Source organism: Melospiza georgiana, chromosome 31 (genome assembly GCF_028018845.1).
Source record: "Melospiza georgiana isolate bMelGeo1 chromosome 31, bMelGeo1.pri, whole genome shotgun sequence".
Classification (NCBI taxonomy): domain Eukaryota; kingdom Metazoa; phylum Chordata; class Aves; order Passeriformes; family Passerellidae; genus Melospiza; species Melospiza georgiana.
The window spans coordinates 4319809-4343244 of NC_080460.1; the positions used below are offsets into that span (position 1 = coordinate 4319809).

The 23436-nt window shown below is 59.9% G+C and overlaps 3 protein-coding genes across 3 annotated transcripts; 1 reads left to right on the forward strand and 2 right to left on the reverse strand.

The window, feature by feature from the left end:
* Positions 1-93: 93 nt before the first annotated feature.
* Positions 94-6830, reverse strand: ELMOD3 (ELMO domain containing 3). Its single transcript, XM_058042332.1, is given in 13 exon segments — positions 94-279; positions 1453-1622; positions 2061-2188; positions 2673-2749; positions 3216-3346; positions 3928-4050; positions 4631-4754; positions 4860-4951; positions 5155-5217; positions 5519-5588; positions 5844-6022; positions 6079-6258; positions 6785-6830. Coding segments are annotated over 13 exon segments (1569 nt in total).
* RETSAT (retinol saturase) lies at positions 6770-11892 on the forward strand. The gene is made up of 11 exons (XM_058042359.1): positions 6770-7003; positions 7194-7376; positions 8012-8256; positions 8710-8911; positions 9205-9402; positions 9475-9594; positions 10211-10349; positions 10466-10575; positions 10813-10979; positions 11246-11405; positions 11747-11892. Exons 1-11 carry the CDS (start codon positions 6829-6831, stop codon positions 11890-11892), a joined length of 1845 nt encoding a protein of 614 aa, XP_057898342.1. The 5' UTR covers positions 6770-6828.
* A 4249-nt stretch (positions 11893-16141) lies between these two features.
* Positions 16142-20047, reverse strand: TGOLN2 (trans-golgi network protein 2). Its single transcript, XM_058042409.1, has 4 exons — positions 19934-20047; positions 18261-19606; positions 17669-17752; positions 16142-17174 (listed from the first exon to the last, which is right to left on the reverse strand). Exons 1-4 carry the CDS (start codon positions 20010-20012, stop codon positions 17169-17171), a joined length of 1515 nt encoding a protein of 504 aa, XP_057898392.1. The 5' UTR covers positions 20013-20047; the 3' UTR covers positions 16142-17168.
* Between the last annotated feature and the right edge of the window lie 3389 nt (positions 20048-23436).

The following is a 23436-nucleotide window of genomic DNA, read 5'->3' on the forward strand; positions in this document are numbered from 1 at the left end:
GCTCACCGCAGGCCCCGCGCTCCGGCTCGGCCCCGCTCCGCCCCCGGGCGGCCCGGCCGGAACCGGGCCCGGCCCCGGCGGAACCGGCCCGGGTCAGCCCAGCCCCGGTGGCCCCGGGGGGGTCCCCACCACCCCGGCACCACCAGCCCCGTCCCCGTCCCGTCCCCAGCCCCGTCCGTCCCACGGCCCCGAGCCCACGGGGTGCAGCGGCCTGGAGAGGCCAAAGCGGCCCCGGGTGACCTGCGGAGGGGCGGGGGCCTCGCACCTCCGGGACCACCCCTGGAAAAGGGTAAAAAAAAAAAGGAGAAAGGAGGAGGGAAAGGGAAAAAAGGCAAACAAACAAACTAGGAAAAGAGTGGTGGAGCCTCTTTCCCTTCTAACCTCTTTTTTCCTCATCTTTTTCTTCCTCCTTTTTTCCTTCTCCTATTTCTTTGTTTTCCCTCTTTTTTTTCTTGTCTCTTTGGTTTTATACCATCCATTTTAACTTTTCTCTCATCTTTTCTATCCCCCCCTTATCCCAGATCTCAGACACCACTCCCAAATGTGTTCCCACAGGTGCAGGACTGCCCCGACCCCTCACCACATCTTTGTTGATCCAAAACACCTGAAAACGATTCCCCCTCCAATTTCCTCAATAACTCAAGATCAAGACAGCAAACCCCAACTCCAGGCTGCTTTTTTCTCCATTTATTTTATTTTTTTCTCCATCCAGGAGCATTCCCAGCCCCTGGGAACCATCGCCCTCTCAGGGGGGCTGGGGCCACAACATTCCACTTCTCCAAACCCCTCATTTCTCCCTAGATCTGGCTTTGGGGGCTGCTTTTCCCCATTTTCAGGGGCCTGGGGACATTCCCAAGCACTGGCCCTGATCTCCCAGAGGGAATAACCCTTCCCCTCCTCCTCCTTGGAGCTCTCAACCCTCGTTTCACTCCTCCAGAGCACCTTTTCCACCCCAAAGTGACTCTGGGCACCCCCAGTTCTCCTTTCCTTCCCTCAGACACAGAGTCCAGTGGCAAACCCAAAACTCTCTTTCCCACCAGATCCCTCGTCTTCCCCTTTAATAACTTTTTTGGGTGCTGACAGCCCACAGTGACCCTGGGGGTCTGACACGGCCCCCCAAAGTGGGGGTCACCCATTCCTGGCGCTGCTGGGGCTGGGATGGGACCCAGGAACCCAGCACCACCTTCCAGCTCCACCTGGGCAGGGTCAGCACCCAGGTGGGACCCTGGATTTGGGGTGGGGACGGGGACTATCCCAGCAGCAGGCTGGGTGGCTCACAGAATCCCCTGCTCTACCACCTCCTCCTCCTTTGCTTCCAGAAAGCTCCACCTGGAGCAGGCAAAATCCCGGCTCTGAGACCTCTCCTGGCCCTTGCTGAGCCCCCAAACCAGGGGCTCGTGTGTGTCCCTCCAAGGGCTGATCCACCAGCACAATTCCCTGTGCAGGTCCCACTCCGTGCCAGAGCAGTCAGGCATCTCCCTCCAGCTCCACGCCAGGGTCACAAATGCTGCTGAAGTGGATCTGGGAGGAGGGAGGGGAGGGAGGCCGAAGGCCACGGCTCAGGTAGGCTTCCAGGGATTTCAGCAGCTGCCTCGGCTTCTTTTTGGTGGATAATTCCAGCTCTGGAAAGGGCAGAGGGGAAAAAGGCTGAGGGGAGCAGGCCTGGATGGTGCCAAGGGTCCAAAACATCTGGTGTCCTGTCATTTTCCCTTGGGAAAGGGCATGCTGGTGCTTTCCTTGGGAGGAGGGAGCACAGTGCCAGCCTGAGCACCCTAAAATTGGGGTGCAGGGGAGATGGGGTAAAGCTGGACCCTGATTTCTGGGGGATACACTGCTCCCACTGACAGCATTCCTCTCTGGAGTAAGTAATTCATGGACAGGGGCTAAGCTATGGTGCCCAGCAGGGACTGTCCCCATGTGTCATCCACCCTGAGCATCCCCCCGGGGTGGAAAATGTGAGGAAAACCACCCCCGGGATAGGGAAAACTGGAAAAACCTCAGCGTGGGGATTAAACTGGGAGTGTCCGTGGGCAGGGGAAGGAGCAGCCGTGCAGACAAACCCTTGAGGAAGAAGCCAGCGTTGGCCACGGTGCCGTGCTGCTGCTCCCAGAGGCGGGAGAGGCGCAGGAAGGCGGCGGCGTAGAGGTCGTTGAGCACCGCGATCACCTGCTGCCGCCGGTTGCACTCCCTGCAGGGGGAGCACAGACATTTCTGACAGTTCAAACCACTGGAAAAGTCTTTAAAAATCGGGTTTAGGCCCTGCTGGTCTAGCTAAGAGAGCGACAGGTTGGAAGTTCCCATGCAGAACAATGTTGGGAGTGAAGAGTCTGTTAACATGGACAGCTGCTCTTGGAGAGAAATAGAAATCTGCACTTCCATAAAAATTGATCTGTCCCACGAGAATCCACTAAGTGTAAACACTTGTAGATGGAGAGAGTCTCACACGCACAGGCACTTTTTAACCAATTAATTGATTAGCAAGAAAACTACCAGCCAACAGGAGCTGCACATGAGATATGTGGAAACTGTGTAAAATGAGTTATGCGAATAAAGAAATGGCTTTTCTGCATGAAGAAATGGAGAGCCCTCTAGTTATTATTACAGCCACCTCCTGGGCAGGCAGGGGAACAGCCTGGGATGCAGCCTGAGAGCCCAACCCCAGCCCTGCTCACCGGGAGAGCCGCTCCTCCTGCAGCGCCTGGATCACGATCCGCGTGATGTTCACAGACATGATGCAGAAGGGAAAATTCTGGAGAACAACCACAACCCCAGCATTAAGGAAGCTCAGCTGGAAAACCCTCCTCCTCTCTGGCCCTTTGACACTGCATCCATGCATCCGTGTTATCCATGCCCTGGGATAACAGCCCTATAGACCAAGGCCTGGGTGGATGCTGAGGGCTGAGCCTATCTTGTACCCAGGCTTAAACCCGGACTATAATGTCTCTACTCACTCCCATTTTCCTGTTGCCCAACTCTCCAGCCTGTTTATCCTGCTCCAAGCCAGTATCAGATCCCTAAATTCCCATTCCCAACATAAATACAGCTCTGCTCCAGCCTGGATCGGGGCTCTTGGGCACCACCTTCTTCCCCTCATGAGGACAAGGTGGTTCAGCATCCCAAAAAAAACTCAGAAGAGAAGGTTTTGGTTCTTCCCCTTCCCAGAGCATGGGGAATTCAAGGGAGACCCCCTGTCAGGGACGGGGGGCAGATCATGCCTGGGTTTCATGCTGGGAGAGCTGGAAGATCTCCCGTGCCAGCGGCAGCGTCCGGGAATCCAGGACAAAGAACAGGATCTGCATCAGCCCCAGCATTCCTGTCCCACGCAGGTCAGTGCCAGGATCTGCACCTGGGAGGGTGAGGGACAGCCTGGAGTCACCCCCTGCCCCCTTCCCACCTCCGTGGGGTGTTTATTCCCTGCACTCCCTGTCCCTGCACCTCCAGAGCCCAACAATGCTGGGATCCCAACAATCCTGGGATCCCCTTTCCTGAGGGAAAGCTTGCAGGGATTTCCCTGATGGAGCCATCACCTGGGCGTTAACCAGCCCCTGCCCCACCCCACCACTCCCACACCTCTCCAGGAATTACCAGCCTTTTTAGGAACGTGGTACTGGGATGACCCTGCCAACCAGTTCAGATGTCATACTGGGGCCAGTTTGATTTAATTCTTCTATGGACAAAAGGACTGAGAGTGCCCCGGGGAATTTTGTAGGGATATGGAGTGGGAGGATCGGGGTGATCAAAGCCTGGGGTCAGTCTCGGGGTCCAAGGAGGACATTGAGGTGCTGGAGATGCCCAAGGGAGGCCAGTGGGGCTGGCTCTGGAGCACAGGGAGCGCCTGAGGGAGCTGGGATGGAACGGGCCGGTTCCAGGGGAGGTTTGGGTGGATTTTGGGGATGCCCCCAGGCACAGGGCTGCTCCCTGCCCTACCCTGGAAGCCCAGCTCCTCCCAGTGCGCCCCGTAGCGCGGGCAGCCCAGCCTGGAGCGCGTCAGCTGCCGGTAGATGGTCTGCAGGATCCGCATGTGCACCCGCTCCGAGTCATCCAGGGCACCTGCAGGGAGGGAGCCAGCACCCGGCTGCTCACAACACCCCTGGCATCTGTCATCAACCCCTCAGTGCCCCAACAACACCCCTTGGCCCCCAGAATCATTCACTGGCGCCCAAAAAACATCTCATGTCCTCCAAAAAACCCTCTCATTACCTAAAAACGCCCCTTGGCACTGTAAAACCCTCAGCAGCCAAACCCATGCCCCATGGCACCCTAAAAATCCCCCTCATTTCTCAAAACCACCTCTCAGCACCCAAAAGATGCCTCTTGGTGCTCAAAAGATCCCAAACTCACCCCTCAACACCCTTAAAAACCCAGAAAGTGTCCCTCAGTGCCCAGAACCAAACCCACACCCTCGTAGCACCTAAAAAGCACAGCTTGGCACCTTCAAAAACCTCTCGGTGCCCAGAAAAGGCCACTCTCCCGCCAGACTCACAGGCCCAGGGCTCCCATGTGTGTGTGCCCCCTCATGCCAAGGCAGCGCGTGATTCCCACCCCGTCGCCCCCGCACCGAGGGGCAGAAGGGCGGTGGAGGCGGAGCTGTGCCCGTGGGGAGCGGGACGGGATCCGGCGGGGCACTCACACTGCGCCATGGCCAGCGCCAGCTCCTGCTCGCCGCGGAGCTGCGGGCGCAGCCGGGGCGGCCCGCCGAGGCAGCGCAGCAGGGCGGCCAGGACGCCGCGGCGCGCCGGGGCCCGGGCCGAGCCCTGCGGGAGAGAGAGGAGCCCGGAGCGCTCAGGGCCGCGGCCCGGCGCGGGGCAGGGGCCGGCGCCCCTCTCCCGGCGAGGAGCGGGGCCGGAGCGCGGCCGTACCCGGCTGCAGGGCAGCTCCGCGCTCTGGAAGTGCTGCAGCGCCTCCGAGAAGGAAATCGGAGGGGGGGGCGTGCCCGAGGTGCCCCCCAACCCTGCAGGGAGGCAGGGAGACGGTCAGACCCACGGAGCCCTGATTTCGCCCCGAATTAACCCCGGCTCCGGGAGAAGGAAGCCGTGGGGAACAAGGGGGAAAAGGAACCGGCCGCCCCCTCCTTCCCCTCCATCCCAAATAACGCCCCCGCTTCGCCCCCATCCGTCCGCGGCTCCTTTCCCCCTTCCCCGTTAGTCCCAGTACCTGACTGGATCTCCTCCAGAGCCTCCCACTCCTCCTGGGCCTGGCGCTGCTCCTCGCTGATCCCTGCCCGAGGGAAGGGGTGCTGGAATCAGATCTGGGGGGCAGGCACGGAGTGGGGGGCTTCCCTCAGCCCCCAGCCCCGCTCAGAACACCCTGGGGCTCTGTTTCCTCTTTTGCAAGGAAAATCCCAACCGGAGCCACCCCACAAGGTTTGTCTGGGGTGAGTTTGGGGAACGATCCGGGACCAGACGGATTTGACTGAGATTTGACCGAGACATCTCCCCTGCTTGATCCCTGGGGCTGGCCGGTGACTTTCCCACCAGGAAACGCCAGGACCGATCCAAGGGAAGCAGGAGAAGCTCACCAGGCGCTGGGGGCTGCCCGTCTGCGAGCACCAGCTCCTGCAGGACACCTCCCTGCCCCAGAGCTGGCATCTGAGGGGACAGAGGGAACAAACACAGCGTCACCCCCGCGGCAGACCCCAAACTCCGGCCCACCCCAACCCCAAGCTTTCCCTCAGGGAACAGCCCCCGAGCCCCCCGGCTCAGGCCCCTTCAGGGAGGATCTGCACCCTCAGGAGGATTTTATGTGGTTGTAACGGCAGAAATGGAGCGATGGGGGGAAGTGGGGGGCTGGCACCCCTCAGGTGGGGGTCCCGCGGGTCTCGGCTCGGGGGGCTCCGGCCGGACACGCTCGGGACGGGACTTGCCGGGGGCACCACGCGCTGCCGCTCCTCCGGCCGCTCCTGTGGCCATTCCTCCGGCCGCTCCCAGCCCGCGGCGCCGCTCATGGCCTGCGGGAGAGAAGGGCTGGTGGCAACGGGGAGCGTCCCGGCGACTGACACCCCCTCGGGAGCCCGTCCCAGCCCCTCAGGAGTCCGTTCCAGGCCCGTTCCAGACCCGGTCCCGCTCCAGCCCCTCTGACCCCTCAGCGCCCCCAGCCCGAGGCCGCCGCACTGCGCAGGCGCAGCCTCGCTGCACGCCGGGAGCTGTAGTCCGCACCTCCGCCCGCTAGGGATGGCGCGTGGGACTACAATTCCCGGCGTGCACCGCACGACGCGGAAACGGGGGCGCACGGGGCGGAGGCGTGACCAGGTGGGTGGGGCTAAAGTGGGTGGGGCTAAAGTGGGTGGGGCAGGGCGGGGCCCAAGCGGCGGAGCTGGAACGCGGCCGGTGCCCGGAACGGGACTCGGGGCTCCCGGAGCCTGCAGAGCGGCGACCGGACCTGGCGACACCAGTGCCACCGCCTAGTACCAGTCCCAGCTCCCAGCATGACAGTGCCACCTCCCGGTGTCGCCAGCTCTCAGTGCCAGCTCCTGGTGCCCAGGGTCAGCTCTCACTTCCCAGTCCTAGCTCCCGGTGCCCAATGCCACTTCCCAGCTCCCCGTGCCCAGCCCCAGCTCCCGGTGCCCAGTCCCAGTTCCCAGTGCTCAGGACCAGCTCCCGGTGCCCAACGCCACTTCCCGGTCCCAGTTCCCGGTGCCCAGTGCCAGTTCCCAGTGCGCAGTCTCAATTCCCAGTGCCCAGGACCAGCTCCCGGTGCCCAACGCCACTTCCCGGTCCCGGCTCCCAGTGCCCGCCCCCGCTCCTCCCCGCGGTCCCCCCGCCCCGTGCCGGAGCCACCCCCGTGCCCGCTGTTCCCGTTCGTGCCGCCGTTCCCGGCTCCCGCAGCACCATGTGGCTGCAGGCGCTGCTCTTCCTCGCCGCCCTCCTCCTCCTCCTCCTCGCCCTCCTCTCGCTCGTGCTCCTGCGGGGCTCGGGCAGCCGCAACCCCTTCGCCACCGACAGCCGCCGCCCGCCGGGCCCGCTCGTCACCGACAAGGCGGTGCGCAGGACCGTCGTCAAGACAGGTACGGGACCCCCGGGGCCACCGAGCCCCCCGGCGGGGTTAGACCCGGGGTGGCATCGCCAGCCCAGGGTGGATCATCCCCGGGACGGGAGCACCCCGGGCTGCCATTAGCTTCCCGGAGCGACATGCCCCGGGGTGGCATTGTCCCCGGTGCCGCGGGGATGCCCCGGTGACACCCCCGTGTCCCGCAGTGTTCTCGGCGGACAAGGTGCCGCCGGAGCTCGATGCCATCGTGGTGGGCAGCGGCATCGGCGGGCTGGCGGCCGCGGCGCTGCTGGCCAAGGCGGGCTGGCGGGTGCTGGTGCTGGAGCAGCACGGCAAGCTGGGCGGCTGCTGCCACACCTTCACCGAGAAGGGCTTCGAGTTCGACACCGGTACCGTGTTCGGGGCCCCCGAATCCCCCCGGGGCCCTGGGAGGGGCAGGAGACACCCTCAGGGTGGGAGCTCCCCTGCACACAGCTCCTGTTACACAAACCATTCTGCTGCTCTTCGCCCCAAAACCCCCAAATACCAAACCCCCCAAATTCCCCACAGCTGTGTGGCAGCTCCCCTCTTCATGTTACACAACCCATTCTCCAGCTTTTCACCCCAAAACCCTCTGGGTGCAGGACACCAAGGCCCCTGTGTGGTTCCCAGCATGGGGAATGTCACCTCAGGACGTTTCTTGCTGGAAAACTTCTCGTGGTGAGACAAAGTCCAGCTCTGCGTGTCCCCGAATCTCCAGGCTTGATTATTTACAGCAGAGATGGATAGCAAAGTGTAACAAAACTCAGAATTACCAGCTAAAAACACTGTTGTCAGTGCCATTCACCCCAGCTGGGAGGCAGGTGTATCCCAGATTTCCCCTTCCCCTTCCACATGGAGCTGGTGGGGTGGGGATGGATAAATGAGAGGTGGGTTTGGTGTGTCCTGGGGTGGGAAAATGAAAGAGAAAAGAGGTGAAAATAAAGGGAAAAAGAGGAAAATAAAGGAAAAGAGAAGACAATAAAGAAAAAAATGCCTATTTTAGGGATCCACTATGTGGGGCAGATGCAGGAGGGCTCCCTGATGCGGTTCCTGGTGGACCAGCTGACAGATGGGCAGCTGGAGTGGGCCCCGCTGCCGGCCACCTACGATGCCGTGGTTCTGGGGGACCCCCAGGGCTCTGGCAAGACCTTCCACATCCACTCTGGGAAGAGGGAATATTTCCAGAGGCTGAAGGAGCAGTTCCCCGGGGAGGCCGCGGCCATCGACGAGTTCCAGCGGTTGGTGAAGGTGGGGTGACACCAGGGGAGCCCGGGTCTGGGGGTCACACAACGAGGGGAGCCCCCCTGGCACCCCCAGGGAACGATGGCATCACCCCAAAAGCGCCGGGAAACACACCAGTCTCAAAATCGGGCTAAATCACCCCTTTCTGCCTCAAAAATGCAGCATGCAGGAGATTTCTTTAAAGAAGAAGTTCTGTAAGGAGTTGGGGCAGAGGTCTTTGAGGAAGCTTTTCTCAAGAACCATTTTTTGGGGGAAGTTTTTGGGGAGGAGCTCTCTGGAGGAGTTTCAATGGGGAACCTTTTTGGTGTAAGCTTCTCTTGAAGGAGGTTTTTGAGGGAAGGTTTTTGAGGGAGCCAGTACTCACTGCCCTTGCCCACAGCTGCCCAGTAGTGAATTTAAGGGTAAAAACTGCTTTGCAGCACCTTTGGGGTGTGTCTGAGCCCCTGTTTGTCCCTGCAGAGCGCCGGCCATGGGGTTGTGCTGCTGGGCATCCTGAAGATGCTCCCCAGGTTCCTGGCCAAGCTCCTGGTCTGCTCCAGGCTGCTCCCGCGGCTCTGCTCCTTCTCCCAGCTGGCCTCACGCAGCCTCAAGGAGGTGGTGGATGGTCTCACCCCCAACCCCGAGCTCCGGGCTGTCCTCAGCTACATCTTCCCCACCTATGGTAGGTGACCAGGGGGCCCTGGGGTGACGTTAAACCCTTTAGAAACAGGAAAAAGGTAAGAACCCCCTTTTTTGGAAGGTTTGCATGAATATCCTGGTGGATGCTTCGCCAGCATCCTGGTGCCCAAGTCACTGTCAGGTGACACGTCCCCATTGCTCATCTCCATCTCTTTCCCTCTGCGTTGCTCATCTTGCCCGTGGGCTGACAAGGGGATGCACAAAGCATTCCTCATCCTAAAACACTTAGGATAAGGTGCAAGCCCATGATGTGCCCACACCCACCCCTTTCCCCAGGTGTGCTCCCCTCCAAGGCCAGCTTCTCCATGCACAGCATCCTGGTGAACCATTTCCTGCACGGCGCCTGGTACCCCAAGGGCGGCGCGGGGGAAATCGCCTTCCACACCATCCCCGTGATCCGCAGCGCCGGAGGAAACGTCTTTGGGAAGGCGCCGGTGCAGAGGATCCTGCTGGACGCGCAGGGCAGAGCCTGCGGTGAGCGCGGGGCTCGGGGCGCTCCCAAGGGGGCTCCTTCCACCAGCGCCTCATTCTGGATTCCCCCGGCAGGTGTGAGCGTCAGGAAAGGCCAGGACTCGGTGGATATCTTCGCTCCCGTGGTCATTTCGGATGCCGGCATCTTCAACACCTACGAGCGGCTGCTGCCGGCGGAGGCGCGGGCTCTGCCGGGTGCGGCGTCAGCGCCGGCTCCGCCGCCGTTACGGCGCTAATGCCGCGCTGAGCCCCGGGGCAGAGCCGATTTACCAATTAACACTGCGAACCCCCCGGCGCTCCCGTGCCAAGCCCTGCAAACCCGGCCCCGGCCGCTCCTTTCTCCACGGGTTCTCATTCTGCTTAAATTAACCGGCCCGAATTGGCTGTGGTTTGCTGCGGGGATCCCCTAAAATACACAGTGCAGGGCCCCGAAATTCTTGGGAGTTGGTGGAATGTCCTAGAAGATCTTCTGGAAGGGGCAGGGATGAGGGGAAGGGGACAGAGGTGCTTGGGAAGGGGCACAGTCGGGTAGAAGGGTCACATTGGGTGAGTCACAAGTGGAAAGGGCACAGCCAGGTGGAAGGGTCACAAGTGGGTGGAAGGGTCACAAGTGGAAAGGGCACAGTCAGGTGGAAGGGTGACAGCCAGGTGGAAGGGTGACAGCCAGGTGGAAAGGGGATGCTTTGTGTGGGTGGGAAGGGTCAGGGTTTGGTGGGAAAGCACCAGGATTGGAGAAGCCACTTCTCTGTATCCAGGAATCCTAGAAAAGCCTGATTTCCCCCCTAATTGCCCTTTTCCCCCCACGCTGCAGAGATCCAGTCCCAGCTCCACATGCTGACCCCTGGCGAGGGCGGCTTCACCGTCTTCGTCGGCCTCAGCGGCTCCAGGGAGGAGCTGGGGCTAGAGCCCATCAACTACTTCATGTACCCCGGGCACGACCTGGATGGAATGTAGGTTTGGCTTCGCCTGGGATGTGCTTGGCTGAGCGTGAGGAGATGGATTCCTGGGCAGTGACTCAGGGGCAGCTGTGCCCCGAGCCCCAGCTCAGCCCTTCCCTCTCCCGCAGCATGCAGCGCTACCTGGCCTCCTCCAGAGAAGAAGCTGCCAACAACATCCCCCTGCTCTTTGTCACCTCGCCGTCAGCCAAGGACCCCACCTGGGAAATGAGGCACCCAGGTGAGGCTGACACTGACCACTAACGCTTGTGAGGGGTTTCAAAACTCCTGATGGGGTTTGGTGATGCCAAACAAGGAGTTTCCCCTCAGCCACTCCATGGGCAAAGCTGCTGAGCACGGGGCTCATGGAATGCATCTGGATGAAGGACAGGGAACCCCAAGGACCTGGGGACATCCAGTGACAGGGTGGGATGAGGGTGGGCAGAGGGACAAGCACCCCAGCCTTGTCCTCCTGCAGGTAAATCCACGCTGGCCATCGTCACCTTCGCCAGGTACGAGTGGTTCGAGGAGTGGAAGGACAAGCAGGTCCACAAGAGGGGGGATGACTATGAGGACCTGAAGAAGACTTTTGTGGATGCCATCATGCAGACTGTCTACAAGCTCTACCCTCGCATCGAGGGCCGGGTGAGGAAACGTGAGCTTCAGGGGTCCCAAACTCAGATTCAGGAGTCCCAAACTCGGGTTCAGGGGTCCTCCCCTCTACCTAGCCCATGACTGTGGAGTCATGGAATGGTTTGGGTTGGAAAAGACCCTAAAGCTCATCCAGTTCCACCCCGTCATGAGCAGGGACACCTTCCCCCAGAGCAGCTTGCTCCAGTCCCCATCCAGTCTGGGCAGACCTGGGTGACCATCCCAGGATGACCACCCTGTCCCTGTCCCTGTCCCCACAGATCGAGTACCTGTCCGGTGGCACTCCCCTCACCAACCAGCACTACATTGCCAGTCCCCACGGCGAGTTCTACGGCGCTGACCACGGCATCCCCCGGCTGCAGGCCGAGGCCATTGCCACCGTGCGGGCAGACACGGCCGTGCCCAACCTCTACCTGACAGGTGACAGGGCCACCGGGGTCCTCAGAGCAGGACAGCTCCGGGGGAGAACCCTGAAATGGAGCAAAGCAAAGAGCCGCTGTGGGGCAGTGGGATACTGCCTGGAAAAGCAGAGTTCCAGGGGAGGGGGGAAGGCTGTGCGCCCCCAGCTCTGCGGGCTGTCCCCTGCCCAGGGCACGGGGGGATCTCCTGCTGGAGACAAGGGAAGGGGGTTGTGGTTCAGAGCCCAGGGACAGTGCGGGGCAGCTGGAAGGTGATGCCCAAACCCACACTGATGCTGGCTGGGATGGAGTGGGGACTGAGGGCTGCTCTCAGGGAACCTCATTGCTGCTCCCTCCTTGCAGGGCAGGATTTGTGCCTGGGGGGCTTCATGGGGGCCCTGCAGGGAGCCCTCATCTGCGCCAGCACCATCCTCAAGCGCAACCTGTACGCGGACGTGGCGCGGCTGAAGATGCGCCTGCAGGCCGCCAGCAGCAAGAAGGGAGACTAGAGGCTGCCATCCCCCAGCAGGGCCCCTGCTCCCCAGCACTGCTCCCCAGCACTGCTCCCCACCTGCCACACACCCGTAGCAGACCCGTCTCTGTGCCTAGCTGAGGGATTTCATCCAGGGCGATGCCGTTCCCGTGCCCAGACAGATTGTGTTGGAACTCACCCCCCCTAAAAAATGCATCCCCTTCCACCATCACGTCAGTGCTGGTCCCTGGCCATGAAGGGAGTGCCCGGGAGCTGTTGTGGCCAGGAGAGAAGTCAAGATAACCCCAAAAGGGGAGCACCAGCAGCTCCCGTGGCTGCTTGATCCCATTGTGATCACTGACCCCAGCCAAAGCCCCCAGCCAAAGCCCACCTCCCCCTGCAGCCCCCAGCCAAAGCTCACCTCCCCCTGCAGCCCCCAGCCAAAGCCCACCTCCCCCTGCAGCCCCAGGGCTGTCTGAGAGCCTGCAGGCTGTCCAGTGCTTCCAGAGTCATTCCCCAGCCCCCCAGAATTCCCAGTGTTTGGGTGCTGCTCTCCCCCACTGCCCCAAGGCACAAGCTCATGCTCCTTTAGCAGCAACAAAGTCCTTCTGTCTGCTGGTAAAAGCTTGGGAACGGGATGAAAGTCCTCTCCAGATGGGAAGGGAGGCACGTGAGACTGGAAGTAATAAAATAGTGATCATGAAACTGGGGTTTGTGCCTCATGATGGGTCAGTGGGGCTGGGGGTGCTGAGGGAGAAGGGGAAGCGGAATGGAATGTGCTGATGGAGCATGGAAGAACATGGAAGCATGGAAAAGCAGAGGCCAGAGGCAGCTGCTGAGCAGGAAGCGGTGTGACCGAGCAGGGAATAGTGTGACCGTGCTGGAAAGGAGCCCTGGAAAGAGGCTTGAGGGCTGATCTGGCAAAGAGGATTATATCACTGAGCAGAGAGATAATTCAGCGATGGGATGGGATTTGCAGAGAAGGTGAGCTCTGCCAGGGGAGATCACCCAGAGCCAGCCCCTCGAGGAGCCCAGGGCACAGCAGGGAACTGGGGAGGCGGCTCTGGCACCTCCAGCCCAGCTGAGACCCAGCCTGGGGGCACTGCAGAGCTTCCCCCAGCTCCGCTCCAGCACCAGAGGGATGTGGAGCTTCTGGAGCGAGTCCAGGATGGGGAAAATGGGGGGCTCACCTGGAGAAGGCTCCAGGGAGAGCTCAGAGCCCCTTGCAGGGCCTGAAGGGGCTCCAGGAGAGCTGCAGAGGGACTGGGGACAAGGATGGAGGGACAGGACCCAGGGAATGGCTCCCAGTGCCAGAGGGCAGGGATGGATGGGAGATTGGGAATGAGGAATTGTTCCCTGGCAGAAGAGCCAGGTCCGCTTCCCAGGGACCCTCGGCAGAGCAGAAGCATCTGATTTAAGCCCAGAACAGTGCAGTGACACCCAACCTTCCCCCTGCAGCTCCAAGGAGACCCAAACCTGCCTCTCCTCCTGCTTTTCTCACCCCAAGGAGCTCCAACCCTGCAAATGCCATCTCAGTCATGGTGGTGTTTTAACCCACACAAACGGTCCCAGGCCATGGAATCTGTCATGCAGAGGCGAAGCTGATGTGTTTGCTTGGCTGGTGCCCTGCCCATAAGGAAAATACCTGCTGTGAGATCAGCCCAGGTTCAGCTGTTTGCCCAGGAGGCCGTGCAGGACTCCTTTCAGGAGAGGAAGATGAGATCAAACAAACCCGGGGAGGTTAATGGGGTTTGCAGGCTAGGGGGGCAGAGTGGAGCTCAGGGAGGGGCTGCAGGAGCATTTCACAGAAGCCTGGAGGGGCCTGGAGGGGCTGCAGGAGCCTTTCACAGAACCCTGGAGTGCTCTGGGCTGGAAAAGCCCGGACACCACCAAGTCCAACCGCCAAGGCCACCAGTGCCCCGTGTCCCCAGGTGCCACATCCACACAGCTGCTAAAAGCCCCCAGGGATGGGGTCTCACCCTGGCACAGCTTGAGGCCCCTTCCCCACATCGTGTCCCCTGTCAGCTGGGGGAGAGCTGCACTCTGCAGAGCAGCAGGAGGGCGGGAGGGCACAGCCCAGCCCTGTGCCCACTTTCACCCAGTTTCTCATGCATGAGAGCTCCTCCGCCCTCGGGGCCTCTCTGCTGAGCTGCCTCTATCACAGTGTCTCAATCCTGCCCCGATAAGAGGGCCCAGCCCAGCTGGCAAAGCGTTCCTGATTTTATTTGGCATTATTTCCACCCGTGGACTTTGGCTCGGGGGCAGCCACCCCTGCGTGGCCCCACGGGCACTGCCCAGCCCCGGGGTGCCCCCGGTGCTTCCTGCACCAGGACAGGACCTGCCCCGCCTGCCAAAGCCCTCTGAGACCCGGGTGGGAGCAGGCAGGGGGCTCCTGAGATTTTGGGGGTTCACCCTGAGCACACAGAGCCGTGCTCTGAGCCCCTGGCAGCAGGGCTGGCAGCTGGGGGGTCTGAAAGGTCTCTCCCAACCCCACATCCCCATGGGAATTCTCCTTTGATCCCCCATTTTCACCCTTATTTCCTGCTGCAAGCTGTGAGTAAGGCATTCCCAGGAAAACCAGGGGCTCTCCCTGCTGCCAGCCGGGACTGGAGAGGGGGGAAGGCGGGATTCGCTCCTGGCAGGGAAAGCAGGCGGGGGAGAGGAGGGACTTTGTCCCAAACCCTCCCCGGAGCGCCCTCAGCGCGCCCCGGGCACCTTCTCCTCCTGCTCCACACCTCTCCAGCGGCCGCTCCAACCACCTGGGACACGCCGGCATTGCCCTCTGGGGCTCTCTGCAGGACAAGGCAGAAATCCCAGGGCAGAGCTCAGGACTAAGCTGTGTCCAGAGCAGTTTAATCTCCTCTTGGGCCCTGACCTGAGGGCACCCAGCGGAGCTGGGCTGACACTGGGCCCTGGAAAGCAGACTGGAAACTTCAAATCCGCTCTGGCCCGGGCCTGTCTGGGCTCCTTCCGGCCGCACACGGGGCTCTGAGCACAGACAGCTCCACAAAAACAGGGCTTTTTGTAAAAAAATCTTATTTTGCATAAAGAGGAGCCACCCTGCACCTTTGGTGCCAGGTGTCAATGAAAACCGTGCAAAGAACGTGCAAGAAAAACAAAACCAAGAGAGAAGTGAAAACTCAACCTTTTGTGTCTTTTTTTAATCCATTTACTGATTTCACCACACAGAAAATTAAAAAAAAAAAAACAACAGTACAAAGAGCTGTAAAAAATTCTGATCCTTCCAAGCAAGGTGCATTGCACTGCAGCAGAAAACAAATCATGTGCTGGCCCAAGCCTAAACAGTAGGAATATTTGGCAAAAACCCCTCTGTACCAACAGACACACGTGTCCAAAGGGAAAAGGTCCTGTGCACCTTGATCCCTTTGGGACACGTGGCACAAACACCATAAACCTCAACAAAGTGGAGCAGCCCCAGGGCTTTGGGGCAGCCCAGGCAGAACACAGCAGCCTCAGAAGTGCTGGTGGGGAGATTTTGGGGGAAAACGCCCCGGTTCAGCCTGCTGTGAGCCCTGCCTGTCCCCAGACCCTGAGGTGTGTCCTCACCACCCCAAGGAATGCTCGGCTCAGCCTGGGATCCATGCTCCAGGTCCAAATGATCCCCTGCCCTGCTGGCAGCAGGGTGGGATTCCAGCCTGGAGCAAGAGAGGGTTTGAAACAGCTCCCAGGACAGAAAAGCAGGTAGAAGGTGAAAAAATAAAAAGCCTTTCTAAATTATTATTCAGTTAAAAAACCCACACAGCAGGACGAAGCCAGCGTAGAGCACTCACACTCCAAAAAGCACACACACACACACTGCAAGGCCCTGGCCAGAGCAGCACAAGAGCCCCACACGCTGCAGTCTGTGCCCAAAAGGCAGAAGTGTCCCCCTCCCCAAGGGGCTGACCCCAGCCTGGCTGGTCCCCCAGGGGCTCTGCACCAGGAGGTTCCCACCCTTTCCCCCAGAGCTGCATTCCCAGCCCTGTTTCCCTTTCCCTCCCTCCAAACACCTCCTGCGAGTCCTTTCAGCACCCTGGGTGCTTCCTAGGGGAACCCTGAGAACTCTTCAAAGCCAAGAGGGACTCTGGGGCTTGCCAAGAGCCAGCAGAAAGGGACAGGATGGTTTCAGGGTCTGCAGAAGGCCAGGCCCCCTCTCCCCTCTTGGAATGAACTGTTAGCAAATCAAAACTAGAGCTGCAGCTTTCACAGTGACCAGGAAACAGCTCTGCCCTTGTCCAGGGTGCCCACGGGGCGAGGAGCCGATTGTTCCCAAGCCTGGCAAGGCCAGAAAATTTTAATTTAATTTTTTAACCATTTAACGGGAATTTAACCATCCTGGGACTCTTCCATGCAGTCAGTGCAGGAGTGGCACACGCCTGGCACCCGATGTGGCGCAGCTGGAGCTCTGGGCTCCCCAAATCCTTATTTTTCTGGGAAAATCTAAATCAGGAGCTAAGCAGGTGCTTTGTGCCCTCTCCAGAAACATCCCAGCTTGCAGAAACCTGTGGGGAGCAGAGCTGCAGGAATGAAAACCTCACAGGTGTAAGCGGGGCACCAACCCTTGGGCTGACCAGCACCAGTCCAGCACTGGAGGGACTGGGAGCCTCCCTCATCCCAAAGCCCTCAGGGATTGGCATTCCCTCCTGACCAGGGCAGGAAGCAACGCTCCCATCTGAATCCCTGAGCCAACAGGGCACGGATTGCCCAGCCTGACCCCCTCCTCCACCACCACACCACCACAAACACCCCCAGTGTGCACAGCTGAACTGGGAGCACTGGGAGGGAAGAGACCTGCATGGAGCACGAGGGGTTTGAGCTACAAAAACTGCTTCAGCACAGCCAGAGGTGCGTGTGAGAACGGGAATCTGGGTGTGAGGCTCATCAGGGAGAGAAACCCCAAACCTGAGCCAGTGCTGGGCCAACGCCAAACAAGAGAAGCCAGGTGCTCCCAACCTGAGCAGCCAAACCAGCAGGTGGAGAAGGAGGGGCAGGAGGAGACCGGGGCAGCTCCGTCCCCAGGAAGGGACAGTCCCGTGGCTCATTGTGCAGCACATCCTCAATTCCCCCCAAAAGGAGGGGTCAGTCCAGCAGACGGCAAATCCCATGGCACTGGGACACAAATCCTGGGTCTGGCTCTTCCAGCAGCCAGGCGCCCAGGGGGAAAACAAGGCAGCTGGGAAAGGAGCAATTCAGGGAAGTGAGAGGTTTTATCAAGGTGCAGGTGCAAAACAAAAAGCGTCTGCCCTCCTTCCTCCCCGTGGGCTGGAATCCAGCTGTGGCAGCACTGCATCCCCGCCATCCTCTGAGCAGGAATCAGATCTGGAAAGGCAAAAGGAGAGGCTGGGACTGCCTGAAAGCTCACAGTTACTCTGCTGCTCCCCAGCTTGAGAGGGCTGAGAAGCTCCCAAAGCAAGCACGAGCTCCTGCCTTTGCTTTCCTAACTTTGCTATGCTAGAAAATAGTTACAGGCACATCTGAAGGGCAAGAGGTGGAACAAGGTCTCAAGGGAGAGAAGAAAGGGATCTCTCCACAAATCCTACCCTTTTCCCTCTGAAATCCTCTCTGACAAGTCATTAGATCAGTGACAAAGTCATCCAGTGCAGCCCAGCTCCCATCTGTGCCCTGGGGCAGCTCTGCCAGCACTCCTCAGTCTCACTTTCTCCATTTCCTGGCAAAACTCTGTTTCTGCACCAAACTGGGCTTCCCAAACTGCCTCAGCTGGGCCTTTGGGACCCTTTCTAATGCAGAGGGTCAGTATTTTGTGTTTCCAACACCCACCAGGCACACCAACCCCATTTTGGGCTGGCTCTCACCTTCTGATCCAGTCTCTGATAATCACCAGATTTGGGCCGCCGACCAGTTTTGGATCTTTTTCCTTCCAGAGCAAAAGCAATGATCTTTGGAGAGAGAAAAACAGAGACAGGGTGAGTGGAACAGCACCTTCCAGCACAGGCTCACCTCTGCATTCTCATTTTCCTGCTCCCACAACCCTTTTCCTGTGACCAGGCACTTGAAACATGTAAATGCCAGCACTCAACCATTCCCAAGACGGATAACGAGGTTTGCCAACAAGCACAAAACAGTAAGAATTTTCTTTTTTTTTTGTCCTCCCTCGAAACAGCTTTATGTGAGGAAAAACAGCCCCAACCTTGTAGTGCTGCTACAGAAATCTGTCAGCAGAAAACTGTCAGAGATAAGATGGAGGGATCCACACCCCTTTGTGGTTTGCACCTCTCAGCTGAAACCACCAGCAGAGCTGAGAACACCCAGTTCCCACCACATCCAGCCCCATTCCTGGTCACAGCAACCCTCCCACGCTGTGGGACCACAGGAACGTGGGCCAGACTGGGAGATACTGGTGTGGAAGCAGTCAGGAGGAGGGGAAAGGGCTGGCAGGGCGCTCACCTTGCGTTTGTTGTGGTAGGCCACGTACAGGGCTGCCACAATGACAGCCGTGGTCACCAGGTAGGCAAAGAAGTGGCTGCTCTCCGAGCGGGGCCTGGGCAGGGAGGGGACACTCCTGTCCCCGTCCTGTTCCTGGGAGGGGTCGCTGCCCTCCTCAGCCTTGGCCGCCTCCTCCAGGGTGCTCTCGTCGTTCTCCAGGGAGCTGTCGCCGTCCCCAGCGGGGGCAGCAGAGTGTGGCACGGCGCTCTGCTCCTCCTGGGAGCTCTGAGCACTGTCCTGGCCGTGGGGCTGCTCGCCAGCAGCACTGCCCTGGCTCTCAGCCGGGGGCTGCTGCCCTCCTTGCCTGCTGGCCCCGTTTGTGCCAGCCTGGTTTCTGTCATTGTTGTCCTGGTTGGTGCCACTCTGGGTATTGGCCTGCTCCTGGTTGGTGCCATCCTGGTTGTTGTTGTCCTGGGTGTTGCTGTTCTGGTTGGTGATGCCATTTGTGTTCTCGCTCTCCTTGCCATCAGTTTGCTTGTTGTTGTTGCCCTGGTCCTTGTTGCTGCTGTTCTGGTCGGTGCTCTGCTCGGGGCTGCCATTTGTGCTCTCACTGCCCTTCTCACTGCCGTTCTTGCTCTTGTCATTCTTGCTGTCCTGCTCCTCGGTGCCCCCTGCCTGGCTGCCAGCCTGGCCGTTCTCATTGACACTGTTCTGCTGATTGTTTTCACTCTGGCTGCCGCTTTCACCGTTAGTGCTGGTCGCTGTGCTGCCCTGGCCACCAGTGCCACTGCTCTGGCTGCCTGTGCCTGCAGTGTTGGGCTCTTTACGGCTCTGGCCATCACTGCCCTGTCCATCACTGCTGGTCCCTGCCTCGCCCTGGCTGCCAGGGCCACTGCCTGGCTGGCCCTGGACACCAGTGCTGCTGCCTGCGTTGTCCTGCCCCTCACTGTTTGTCTTGCCTGTGTTACCACTGTCCGTGTTACCACTGTTGCTGCTCTGGCTTCCACCTCCTTGTCCCCCGCCTCCTCCTCTGCTGGTTCCATCACTGCCTTTTGTACCTTGGCCCTCCTGAGCAGTCTCTGTGTCGCTGCCTTTCTGTGGCTCCTCTTCCTCTTTCTGTTTCTTCTGTTTGTCGTCGTCGCTGCCGTTTCCAGTCACGCTGTTGTCCTGCTGTTTGTTTGCCGTGTTTTCACCCGTGTTGGTCCCGCCGCTCGTGTCTGGTTGGGCGTTGCCATTGCCGGAGTTACCGTTGTTTTGCTGCCCGTTTCCATTCCCTGGGGCTGTGTTCGCTGTGTTGCTGTGGTCCCCGCTGTCACCTGCTCCGGCTCCCTGAGACGCCCCGGGAGATCCGCCGTTCTGCGAGGCGTCTGCAGCGGCAAACACGGGAGCACGGTCAGGGGGCACCGGGACCCGGGGGCCACGGCACCGGAGCGGGGGAGCCCAGAGGGGAGCACGGGGACGGGAACCTCGGGGGAGCGGGGGTTACCGAGGGCGGAGGGGGCACCCCGCTGAACCCGGGGGGAACGGAGATCAGGGGTTACCGAGAGTGGGGGGGGAAGAACCCCGGTGACCGAACGCGGCGGAACCCCAAGGGCGGAGGAAGCCCCCAAACCGAGCGCGGTGCCTCACCCCCCCCGGCCCCAGGGTTTCGGTGCCCCCTCCCGCCCCCGCGGCAGTGTCCCGGCGCGGCGTACCGGCGGCGCAGAGCCCCAGGAGCAGCAGGAGCAGCACCGAGAGCACCGAGAGCAGCGGCAGCGCCCGCGGGGCCTCCATGGCGGGCGGGCCCTCAGCGCCGGCTCGGCCGCTTCCGGGCGCGGCTCTCGCGAGAGCGGGGAGGGAGCGGAGACGGAAGTATATTTGCATATTTGGGCGGAGCCTATTTGTGCGGGGCGGGACTTGCTGAGGGGCGGGGTTGTGGGCGTGACCGTGGGTGGGGCGGAGCTTGATCCGGTTGGGGGCGGGGCTTGGGATCCCCTTTGGGAGGCGGTTGGCGCCCTCTGGCGGTCACAGCCGAATTTTGGGGTAAAACCGAAGGGTTTGGGGTAAAACCCGCCGGTTCCGGGTCTGTTTCCCGGCCCTGAGAACCCGGGGCGGACAGACAATGAGAGAGGCAGTGACTGCAGCCCCAGACCAGCTCTGGAGTGGGCGAGGCTGGGGACAGCCGGCAGGAAATCAGGGCTGCTTTCTTTTCCTTTTCCCCTTCCCTTTCCTTTCCCCTTTCCTCCAGGACAAGCTCTGCAGAACCTGCTGGTTTTGGATAACCCGCTCTTTTTCGGGTATTATTTTATATTTTTTATTATTTTGTATTTTTTTAATACCCTGTTGTTTTTCAGATATTTAAAATTTTTTGGATACCTGTTACTTTTCAGATGCTGCTTCATTTTTTGGATAACCTGTTGTTTTTCTTTTTTGGCCCAGGCAGGCTTGTCTTGTTCCACAGCAGCGATTCCCAGCAGAGCAGGAAACTGTCAGCAGGCACCCAGGACTGTTCACTTCTTTCAGTTTGTCTGGTTTAGACGGTTAAATCTCCCTTCTCGGGGCTGAATATCCAGGACTCTGTGCAGGGATCACACTCTTCCATGGGCCCATGGCCCGCTGCAGTTTCTCCTGAAACAGAGGAAAAACACCACATGGAAACCAACACAGAGAATAATCCTGCTTGGCGTGTGGCGGGAGATGCGGCTGAATTTCTCCTCTCATGGTTTCTTTTTCCCGATCCCCGGGGAATCTCAGCTCCATTCAGCACATTCCAGCAGCCCCTGCTGCCCGTGCCAGCCTTCCCAGGGAGACCAGAGCAGCTGGCCCAGCGCTTTTTGGGGGATTTCGACAGAAAGCCGAGGCTGTTTCTCATGCTCGGCACCCACCCGCCCCCTGGAAGCGCAGAGCGGCTGAGCTCAGGCCGAGTTTGTGCCCACGGGGTTGGGATTCTGCCCCAAGCGCCGTGGGCAGCGCAGGGTCCAGCTCTGCTGAGGATGAGGAGGAGCAGTGACCTCCCCTCGCCTCCTGTCCATGGATCCCGGGGTACCCCAGGCCGGGAGGGACCCCAGGGTGCAGCCCCAGGACCCCCCAACACCCGAGCCCGTTCTCACCTGGGCACAGCTCCATCCCACCTTCAGCTTTGGGGCGCCCCCTGCTCTCACCGATCCCCGCAAATTCACTTTTTGGGGGTGGCTCTGTCCCGGAGCAGGCCGGACGCGCAGATCTGGCCCTAATTAGCGCTAATTGGGGTGTTTGCGCCGCGGTCCCGAGGTCTGGTGTCAGGATAATAAAGTCCTCACCTCGCCCGACGTGTCCGCATCCCCCAGCCCGCCCCGTCCCCCCCGAGGGCTAATCTGCTCGGGATAAAGGATCAAAAGGAGGAACAATTAGCAAATGGAAGAATTTAATGACGCTAATTAAAATGTATTAAGTGTAGCCAGTGCCTCTGCAGCAGCTGCTCTGGCAGGAGCCCCGAGGACAGCGCGGGAGCCGCAGCCTCACCCCGGACATCTGGCCCCGAGGAGGAGAAAAGGGGTTTGGAGCAACCTCGGAGCCCGTGCTGCAGCCCCTAATTAGCTCCATCTCGGCAGGAGACCCCCGGGACCTCATTAGGCTTTTCAATTAGTGCCCGGCCAGCCTGCAGGGGGGCAGGGCTGCGACTAAACCAGCGGGAGGGGGTGGCAGGAGGAGCCCCGCGGCCAGAAAAGAGCCGGGAGAGCGCCCAAGGTGTCCTTGGAGCAGCCGGGAGAGCCCCAGGTGCTCCCAAGGTGTCCTTAGAGAGCCTGGAGAGCGCCCAAGGTGTCCAGAGAGAGCCAGGAGAGCGCCCAAGGTGTCCTTAGAGCAGCCAGGAGAGCCCCAGGTGCGCCCAAGGTGTCCAGAAAGAGCCTGGAGAGCCCCAGGTGCTCCCAAGGTGTCCTTGGAGCAGCCAGGAGAGCCCCAGGTGCTCTCAAGGTGTCCTTGGAGCAGCCAGGAGAGCCCCAGGTGCTCCCAAGGTGTCCTTGGAGCAGCCAGGAGAGCCCCAGGTGCGCCCAAGGTGTCCTGAGAGAGCCAGGAGAGCCCCAGGTGCTCCCAAGGTGCCCCAAAAGCTCTCCTCGATCCCCTTTGGGCACATCCAGAGAGCCAAACCCTGCTGGAGCATCCCAGGCCTCCCTCATCCCGTGCTGCCGGCTCCATTTCACCCCCCAGCTCTGAGGAGAGGTTAAATCATAAGGAACATCGCCCAAAACCTGTCCAAAGCTGAGCGGAGCCACCAGAGCTCCTGGTCACACCATCCCAAATGGAAATACGCTGGATTTTTTCAGGGTTTTTTCCTACAACAAAAAGACAAACCCCAGAGTTTCCCTCTTCTAGAACCAGGGAATGGTTTAGGTTGGAAGGGACCTTGAAGGACAAATCCAGTCCCCTCCCGTGGGCAGAAATAGCTCCTGTATCCCAGAGGAGAATAAAATAAAATAAAAAAACATTTTCCAAGGACAGCCACTGTGATACCTGCATTTTCACCCCTGTGGGCAGACACACCCTCTGTATTCCAGAGGACAATAAAATCCAGAAAGGACCCAATTTCTGTGCACAGCCACCCTGAATCCTGCATTTTCACCCTGGTGGGCAGACACAGCTCCTGTGGGAGCACTCCAGAGCACAATAAAACCCAAAAAGGACCCAATTTCTGTGCACAGCACTGCTCCCCTGTGTCACCTCCTGCCCAGAGCAGGGCCTGGGCACCAACAGCCCCTGGCAGGGCTCGCCCCAGCCCGCCCCAGCCCCAGAGCAGCACCAGGCAGTGGAACAGATGTTCCCTGTCCCTATGGGAAAGCTCTGAGTCAAACAAAGGAATATTCTCCTGCTGAAGCCCAACATCTGTCTGGGGCTGTCTGGCTCTGGCTGGGGTTTAATCCCTGTGGCAGGGCTCTCTCCATGCCTCTAATGCCCCATGAAATCCAATCCAAGGGGCTGCTTGTGCACAGCCTGCTCCTGGCGCTGGGGAGAGCGGGGCCGGGCATCCTCCTCACCAAAAATCACTTTCTTTGGAATGGTTTCTCTCAAAAAAGCTCAATTTTGGCTCTTTTCAGGCAATGGCCATGCACGCTCTGGGTGCACCCTAATCCCCTCAGCCCCAGCTGTGTGACACGTGGCTGCTCCTCCCCAGCTCCAGGCCAGAATTCACATAGGTTTTCCTCTCTGAAAGCGAGAAATTTAAATAATTTGGAAATTTAAATAA